Raw genomic sequence first — 9,522 nt, 5'->3', positions numbered from 1 at the left:
TAGAACTTTTCTCTTTTAAAAAAATGTGTATTCTACGTGAATATTACTTTGCAGTTCGCGCTGGAAACAAAATTGATGCATAAATCTTAATTTGCTGCTTCAGTTACAGACTGTTTTGCACGGGAAGTGTCAAGCAAATTCTGGTTTCGTCGTAAATTTGACTTCCTGATCTCTGTGTCACAGCTTTTAAGGAGTTATTTTCATCTATTGATTTTGAACCAGATTACAAAGGCTGACCTTGTTATTCTCTTTTTACATGTAGAAAAATCTAATTTTTAAGAAGGGGAATGACACACAATTCAGACAGGAAACTAGTAGGAGAGATGGATTAGAAATCTTTTTGTGTTTGTATTATTGAGGAATTGAACTGCCTGTTTGCTTATTTATTCTTGGCAACGATTTTCCAGCCTTGCTTTCCTTATGAAACTGTGTCATTTTGTGTAACACTTCCTTATCCCCTCTTCCTTTAAATTTTGGACTGTGTTACCCAGTTTCAGTTGAGATTTGGAGAAGCATCTCATAAATAGTTACACTTCACTGGTTTTGTAAAAACACAGGAAAAAAACAACTTGTGAGAAAGTCCTGGTGACTTCATCAGCTGAGCTCATCCCTCTGGGTACACAGAATCCATATAGTAGTGAGGTCCTTGAGAGATACAAACCAGAGAAATAGTAGTCTGTAGAGAACAAAGCTCTTTAACATTTTTGGGAAGCCAAGTTTCAATAGATCTGAAGTCAGATATTTTTAAGATCCTGCCCCTCCCCCCTTATATTTTGCAACATTTTGAATGACATAACATAAAAAATGACAATAACATAAAAAAAACCACAAACATGATAGATTTAACGTGGTTTTAGCTGTGCTTTGATTTTTTGGGGTCATTGTAATTTTTTTCTTTTGCAGTGTCTGGGAAATTTCCGATATCTGAGATCTCTTTATGTTACAGAATGTCTTACATATATTGCCATAGTTGTCAAATTGCCACAGTAATACTAGCTACTTCTGTTTTAGTTTAATCACTTTACAAAATTATGAATATCTATTGGTTGTTTTAAATACACCCCTTTTACAAATGATGTATTTTCAAATAATGCGAAGACCAAAGCTTAGTCTGTTTTTAGCAAACATGAAACAAGGTAATTCAGATCTTAGAATTACTAAATTGTAGGGGAAGAGCACTAAATATATTTACTGTTTATTCTCAAACATTGTTTAAAGTCTCATAAGTGTGTTTTATGTTCTTTTACACAGATTGACTTAGAGAGCATATTTTCACTTAACCCAGATCTTGCACCTGATGAAGATATTGAACCTAGTCAGGAGACACTACCACCACCTGCTTCAACAGCCAAAGTAAACAAAATTGTGAAGGTTGGTAATATCTACACAGCATGCTCATGACAGCCTGACAGTAATTCTATACATGATGTTATGTTGGAATTTTTAACCTTAACTTCTGTGTTTGTGGTACTATTTGATAACCTTTTCTCCTAAAGTCAATAGGGATTTCTAAAGATTTTTAATAATAGTTCCAGCAGAGGGGGAGTTGGGAACTAATATTAATATAACTAAATATATCTCAAGGAAGAATACAGACAAGGTTTTCGAGGTTGTTTTGAAACAGTACAAATAGTTCAATCAGTCTTCACCCCTTCACTCTTCAGGGAGGGACTTGGCATCAAATCACAGCTCTGTTGCTGATGGCATGTTGTTTTCATTCGCTCGGAGGAAGCAGAGGTGTGGCTGCAGTTTTTGTTTTCAATTATATGGTGATCAAATGAGAGATTTCTTTCTTTATAGAGTCGACGAAGTGTGTTGCCTGCTAAGAATGAAAATCCTACCAGAGATAATAGAGGTAAATGATCTCTCTTTTCATTTCAAGGAAGTAAAAAATGTGGGAACGTTTTAACCTCCATCTCTTCTAGTATTCCTTAATAGTTTTCCACTTCTCATTTGGTGTGTGTGCGCATGTGACAGGTAGAAGACATGATGCATAATTCCTGGAATTACTCCTATGTATATTTAGGAGTTCATACTGTACAAATAGTATTTATGTGCAAGTTGAAGCAATATAACATTAGGAAAGTTAAGCTGAATGAGCCAAAGGTGCAAAAATTTGAAGATATTAATTATGCAATGTTAAATCATGTGTGGACTTTCCATGTGAAGGCTAAGCATCCTCAGCTTACCCGAACAACATTTCAATATCCACTAGCAGTGCACTTAAAATTCTTACTCTTTTGCTTTTTTAACTTAGTGTTGTAACAGCCTGTGTGTAAGCAGTCATTCAAAGACAGCTCGAAAGCCCTACAGGTCATTTCTCACTTTACAGTTAATGGCAAAAAAATCTGTGGAAAAAAAGGCTGAAATATCACAGGAGGATAGGTGAAAAGTATGTACTAGATGAATACAGATGTAATGCATCCAGAACATGAGGAAGAACAGCTACTGCTGATTGTTTTCGTTTTCTCTCCTGCATCCAACTTGACTTGTACCAATGATGGTGATTATTCTTCTTCCAAAAAATTAACCTACTGCCATTAATTCAGACTAGGTTCCAGTCCACCTGTTGAAAAACAAGTGGGCTTGCATATCTTTGCAAGTGATCAGACTCTTTTGGTGGATGACTGGGTCCACTTTTGCCCTTCTGCCATTTGCCTCTGAGGCTGTTAAACAAATAGAAAAATCTCATGAGGACTGTATAATTTTTTTCAAAACTAATACAGTTTAAATATGAGATACCTTACTGATGGACTGTCCTTCACAGCCACAGATGATGTCATTTGTAGTAAATTATCTCTTTGGTATGGAATGACCCTGTAACTTGTATTTTAATAGGTACCATGCCTCTTACTGTTCACTGTTGGCCTAAATATTTTTGGTTTTTAGCCTTGTAATTCAGCGTTGCTCAGCACGAATTTGTGTAGACAATTTGTGCTACAAGCTAGATATCCTATGATATCTGGAACGATCTGGGCATTTGTCTTGTCTGTCTTGTTCAAAACCTGTTTCCATAGTTGTCTTCATGTTGCACAGTGAGATGGTCTTTACTTGGACTGTCATCTCTGGATGCTAATCAAAGCTGATACCTTCACTTTTGTACTCTCTGGCAGACTCTGTTAGAAGTGTGTGCAGGAAGTGGGCCAGCTGAAGCAGAGCTGTTGAAGCAACTATTTGAAAAACAGTTTAAAGCATTCAGCTCTATCCAAGAGGCTTGTATGCTCACCACTCCCACTGCATTCACTGGGAACAGACCTCGCAGCATCTTCAGAAATTGGCATCCTTAGCATGTATAGAATCAATACATGAGTTCAGACATATAGATTGTATCTGTATCCCTTCTGGTTACAGAGTCAGAAAGGTTTGTTTCTTCCACTCAGAGATCGAGCTGCACTTTGCTGCCTTTCATTCCTATTGCTTTGCTCCTCCAGAGATCACAGGCTCAGTGGGGTTGGAGCACTTCGTAAAACCTAGAGAATGAAACAGTGGGGCTTCTGTTTTTCTTACTCTTTTTTTTTTTGGGGTGTAGTCACAATATAAGTACAGTTGCAGTACTTTAAGCTTCAGAACTGCACATCTCCAAGTACAGACTTCATTTTGTGCACATGGGAAGTTGTACTAATTCTGCTAAAAGTATGCATGTCCAGCATTGGTACTTAATAATTACATTGTGTTGGTGTATGACACTAGGATAAAAAAAAAGGGTCTGCATACCAGATGTCTTTATTAATAGACTTTCTATGTGTATGGCTCCTCCTCACCCCCAGTAAATTGTTGTCTGCAAAGGGGCTTCATTTAACAAAGCATTTCAGAATTGGGTAGAACTGTTACTCTTCTGTGTCTAGATGAGCTTTGTGCTTTTTCTTTGCAGTGGTTGGTTCTGCACGCGCGCGACCTACTCAGCTTCCTGAGCAGTCTTCTTCCTCTCAACAGAATGGTACTGTTTCAGATATATCTCCAGTTCAAGCTGCAAAAAAGGAATTTGGACCCCCTTGTATGTAAACCGTGTATCAAAGACTCATTCTGGGCATTACATGTACATTCTCTTGGATTATGTTGTTGTCCATAAGCGACATATAGTCTCCATGCTCAGTTGTCTGTGAGCTTCCTTGAGGAGCTTTTTCAGAGAGCTGTGGCCAAACAAATGTTCATTTTTGTCATAATCATGATATTATTTGCAATTTGTTTTTCCTTTATCCTCCTTTAACCATGGTGGTGTTGATTTTGGTTTTTTCTTTTTTAATTTGTCTGGGCTTTCTTTTAATTCAAACCAAGAGACCACATGTATCTGTCCAAATATTTTTTTGGGGGTCATTGTCCATATATTTTTGATTGTGTAATTATTGTCCCATTCCCATGATTTTTTCCTCATAAATTTTATGAATTTCAGAAATCAAAGTGCCGTAATTATTCTGTGCTAATACTGATTTTCTTAAAAATACAGTTGATTTGAATGCATTCTAATTACTGATAAATTCATGTAATTGAAACTTACAGTGTAAATACTAAATTCATGCAACACTGAAAATATTTTAACATTACATCTTTTTCTTTAAGCACGTAGAAAATCTAATTGTGTAAAAGAGGTTGAAAAATTGCAAGAGAAGCGTGAAAAAAGAAGGTTACAGCAGCAGGAACTGAGAGAAAAGAGAGCTCAGGTTAGTATTTTTAGCTCAGATGGAAAACGTATGTCAGGAAGAGAAGTTCGCAAAATCATTGTGCTTTTTTCAGTCTCTAATAATTTTTATGAACTGTCGCAATCTTGAAATTAAGTGTTTTCATTCTGTATGTAAGTTCGATAAATATTTTGGTGTGTGGTTGCATTGCTCTCATAACTACTAAGTTAGGTGCTTTTCCTCCTCTTTTTCTTCCTACAGGAACAATTGCTTTCACTTGCTGTCTTGCTGCAGGTTCTCCAGAGATCAGCTACTGCTGATAGCTATTTCTTAGGGAAAATATATTGTTGAAAATAATAGAACTTTTGACTTTTAGAGAGGTCTGTTATTTTACAGTAGGTGATACAACATTGTGATAAAGTGCTCCTTATGATCTTTGAGTCTTTGTAGAGCATCTATTTGAGGCTCGGGTTTGAACAGTGACTTTTAATTTTTCTTTCTTTATACTAGCCTATGCATTTATAATTTTATCCTGCAAGCAGCTTGGCAGCAAGTTGTTAAAAACTTGTGTGAAAGAAATGAAGTTGCTAATCCTTTGAGAAAAATCTCTTAATATTAAATGACTTTCTGTCACAGTGGTGTAAAAGCTTTAGCAAAACTGGGAGCATAATCTTGTTGGCAGCCCTGTGCGTATGTGTTAGTCTCTAAAGAGATACTACCAATCCGCTACTGACATGAGAATTACCACCAACAAGTAAATAATTCAGACAATTTACTCTTCATGGTTTAATGATGCTTCCTAGTTGACCTAAAATCACCTGTGTTGAATTTTTGTTCTCTAGTTTCCATCTGTTAACACAAATGCAAAACATTGCTATGTCTTTACATCTAAGGAACAAGCATTTTTTGGCTTTATATGTTAAAATGCTGTGAAGTGCTATTACTTCTAAAATTTTCTCTTTATTGCTCCCATGGAGACTCACTTTGCGTCTGAGTCTTAACCTTCTAGAGGGCCCCTTTGCATCTGAGTCTTAAGCTTCTGTATGAGGAAGTTGTTGTGAAATGCAGCAATAATTCACCAAGCACTGACTTCCAGTGTGTAAGACCTTTAAACAGGGCTTGAAGAATATTAGGCAAATACATTTTCCTTAATAAGCAGTGCTCCTTTCTGAATGGTAGAAGGAAGTGTTTCAGTGGGAATACATTTTGTGAGGACTTACTGTCATCAGTACTGAGTTCACTGTAGTCAGGGTGAACAACATCAAGGCACAGTTAGATGCTGATTGCCAGGACAGTTTTGTCTGTGGTGAGGATTGTCTGTGTCACGGGTGCAAAGAATGAGCTGTCTCCCTTTCAGCTTAGTAACCCTAGTGCAGTGCTTTCTGAGAGTGCCTGTCCACAACAAGATGTGGTCCGGAAGGAGTTTTACATCATGTAGGGGTAACCATGCCAAACTTAGTAAGGTCTGCGTACCAGAGCTGGCTATGTATGGCATGAGCAGCATGTCCCAAAGTGGTGTAGAATCATAGAATCATAGAATCAACCTAGTTGGAAGAGACCCCAAAGATCATTGAGTCCAACCCTACCGTAGTTACGAGACCATGGCACTAAGTGCCACATCCAGTCTCATCTTGAAAACTTCCAGGGTTGGTGAATCCACCACCTCCCTGGGCAGCACATTACAATACCTGATCACTCTCTCTGTAAAAGATCTCTTCCTAATAGTGTGAGTTGTTTCAGAATCCATGACAGAAAGCTGTGTATAATAGGACTGAGCATACTAATGGAATTGCACCACCTGACTCCAACCTCCTTCCAGGGAGCTGTAGAGGGTGATAAGGTCTCCCCTGAGCCTCCTCTTAAAAAAAGCAGGTAGTCACAGGGACAAGACCTCTTGAAGCAGGTAGTCACAGGGACAACTGACAGGAAGGATGTTCAATTGATTCAGCAGAGAAACAGCTCATCTCACAGTAGGCTTAGGTTTAGCAAGGCTTTGGAGTGCCCTGTGCATGTCCTCTTAGGTGTCCATTCACTCTGGTACTGATGGCTCCATGTTTAAGGATGGGAGGTCAGCTGTCCTGGCTTTGTCAGCTTATTTGCTGGTGTGGTGGGGTGACAAGCAGAAAAGGCCCTGATGCTCTGTAAGCGTAGCTCAGTGATAGCTAAAACATAGAGTCATAGAATGTTAAGGGGTTGGAATGGACCTTGAAGATCGTCTGGTCCTAACCCTGTGCCCTGGGCAGGGACACCTCCCACCAGACCAGGTTGCTCAAGGCTTCATCCAACCTGGCTTTGAACATTTCCAGGTGTGGGGCCTCCGCAGACTCCCTGCGCAACCTTTGCGAGTGTGTCACTACCCTCACAGGAAAAAATGTCTTCCTAATATCTAATCTGATCTTCCCCTCTTTCAATGATTACCAGTTATTCCTTGTCCTGTCATTGCAGTTCCTAACAAGGAGTTCCTTTCCAGGTTCCTGTAGCCCCTTCAGATCTTGGAAGGTTGCACTGAGGTCTCCACACAGCCTTCTCTTCACCAGGCTGAACAGCCCCAGCTTTGTCAGCCTGTCTTCATAGGGGAGATGCACTAGGCCTCTTAACTTCGTGGCCCTCTGGACTTGCTCCAACAGTTCCTTGTCTTCGTTGTGTTGGAGGCACCAGAACTGTATGCAGTAGTCCAGGCAGGATCATCCCTGTGCGGTCAACACTGTTTCCAGCACAAATCCTAAACAGAGCCACGTACCACATTTTTCTGTGGAGACAATTAAGTCTAACTCAGCCAAAACCATCACAACCTTGGGATTGCTTATGTTTATTTGGGGTCTAGGACTGTTAGATGAGTTTGCAATGCATCCGAGTATCTGTAGAAATTAACACAGGACCAGTGGTAGTACTGAGCTCCTTTAACTGACTTGGGTACAGAAAGTTGTGTTTAGAGCAGCACCTCTGCTGCACTGTCCTCTGTGGTGTGTGTTGTACCTGTAGTGTAACCGTGTGACCATCCAACTGCCTTATTTCAGATTAATAATTGTTGACTCTGGAATCATTTGGAGGTGTTTTTGTGTGAAGGTGCTGGAAAAGGCAGGTGTAATTTCTCTTTCTTGAGTTGACTATTAAAGAGTCCTCCATTTAAAAGCATTTTCTCTTACGTGCCAACCAGAACCACAAAATAGGAAGCATATAATTGTTTTGCTTTATGGCCAGTAAATTAGCTACCTCAGAATGGAAAATGGCATTTGAGACATTTCTGGTGTTTTGGAGAAAATGAAAAAAGGTTTCAGTTGATGTGTATTTTTCTTATAAATAAACACAGAAGATATTGAACGTAGTCCGTTTCAGGGAACAAAGAATACAGTAGAAATTCTCTTGCTTACTTTTCCCTAGGATGTGGATGCTACAAACCCAAACTATGAAATCATGTGTATGATAAGAGATTTCAGGGGAAGTTTGGATTATAGACCACTGACAACTGCTGATCCTGTAAGTACCCTATATGTTTTATCCTTCTGTGTTATTGCTATGTGCTTTCAGTTTTCTTCAATGTATATTTCTGTCTGAAAATATGAAAAATAGGTGTTTTAATATATATTACTATTCACTGTAACATGGGTTAATTTTTTTTCAGTAATTTGATGATATGGAAATTAGTAGGTATCTTTTTACTGTTAAATAATGCCAGTATGTACAAAGTAGTCACTCAGCCTTTGTGTTGTGATTTTCCCGGGATGCTAAGGGATATGCACACAAAACCATTAAACTTCTCTGAAAAATCCTGTTTAGCATCAAGATTAATATTTGATCTTGGAAAGTGATGTGGAGCTTTGGTTTGCAGAGAAATTGGGGGGCAGAATCCTTAAATGATGAAGATGGTGACAATTTCTGTCGATAGCCGTTTCTGTCAATCTTCTATCAGATATCACTGTCTGCAGGGAGTTTTGTTAATGTATGGTGCTCCTTTTTGGGTTCTTGGCTGTTGTCCAGGCACACTCTCTGTCTTGGAAATTTGTTTAAATGGTGGTTAATTAATTCAAGAATAGAAGTCAAATAAAGTAAAATATCATATAAGAGGAACTGGTGGAGTTCAGTTCACTGAAAGACTTTCCTTTGCAGATTGATGAGCACAGGATTTGTGTTTGTGTACGAAAACGACCACTCAATAAAAAAGGTATGATCATCAGAGATTTTGCTGATTTATTTCTCTGTAAAGCTGCTTCTGATTGTGATATGATTCGTGTTAAAGAGCTCTAGAATTACTGATCAAAGGTGAAACTGTTATACTAGACAATATGTGTGACAGACTTAGAAAATTCATAGACCTGTCATAGCCTGGATAGAGATTGGGAGAAAAGTAGTTTAACTGTCACCATTTTATGGACTGGGAGCTGAGGCACAGAGAGGGTGCAGGTTTTTTCCGAGTCCATCTCGGATGTATTTAGTTGGTCTGGAAATTAATGCTACTGTAATTTCTTCAGGATTGTTATATCACATTAGGATCACTGTTATTTTAAAATGTCATTCAAGTGATCTCCTGAGCAGAGAGCTACCTGGTGAAAACTTCCATACACATTTTTGTACCTGTATTTTTATTATTTCAAGTGGTCTTGAATCGTACATCAAGGTCACAATTCAGGTACTGATGACTTATGACATGGTAGGTGCCCAAACATGTCCAAGACATGTTCACAGGTCTAGTGGATTACAGAGAAACAGGAGACTTTTATACCCTGGAGCTGCTGCTTAGATCTGGGCAAAGACACCCTAACAGCATATGAGATGCCACTAAAAAACTAGTAGGTACTAAAATAACTCCCTAGTGACTGTTTCATTTGTGATCAGTATTACAACTTTTTTTATTACTGCTTGCTCATCAGACTGGAGTATGTGTTCCAAAATAAACCCTCCAGAAAAC

General features: G+C 38.5%; 1 protein-coding gene across 1 annotated transcript in view; it reads left to right on the top strand.

Moving 5' to 3' along the window:
- KIF2A (kinesin heavy chain member 2A) overlaps positions 1-9,522 on the top strand; it is a 34,781-nt gene that overhangs the window by 94 nt on the left and 25,165 nt on the right. Inside the window, exons 2-7 of the mRNA XM_009080977.1 lie at positions 1,252-1,371; positions 1,801-1,855; positions 3,872-3,994; positions 4,558-4,658; positions 7,998-8,093; positions 8,724-8,778. Of these exons, the coding sequence (XP_009079225.1) occupies positions 1,252-1,371; positions 1,801-1,855; positions 3,872-3,994; positions 4,558-4,658; positions 7,998-8,093; positions 8,724-8,778 (550 nt within the window). The remainder of the gene's footprint in view (positions 1-1,251; positions 1,372-1,800; positions 1,856-3,871; positions 3,995-4,557; positions 4,659-7,997; positions 8,094-8,723; positions 8,779-9,522) is intronic.

This window comes from Acanthisitta chloris, unplaced genomic scaffold (genome assembly GCF_000695815.1).
Source record: "Acanthisitta chloris isolate BGI_N310 unplaced genomic scaffold, ASM69581v1 scaffold12860, whole genome shotgun sequence".
Taxonomy (NCBI): Eukaryota; Metazoa; Chordata; class Aves; order Passeriformes; family Acanthisittidae; genus Acanthisitta; species Acanthisitta chloris.
Note: the sequence above shows the minus strand (reverse complement) of the source record. Positions and strands in the feature narration are given on the sequence as shown.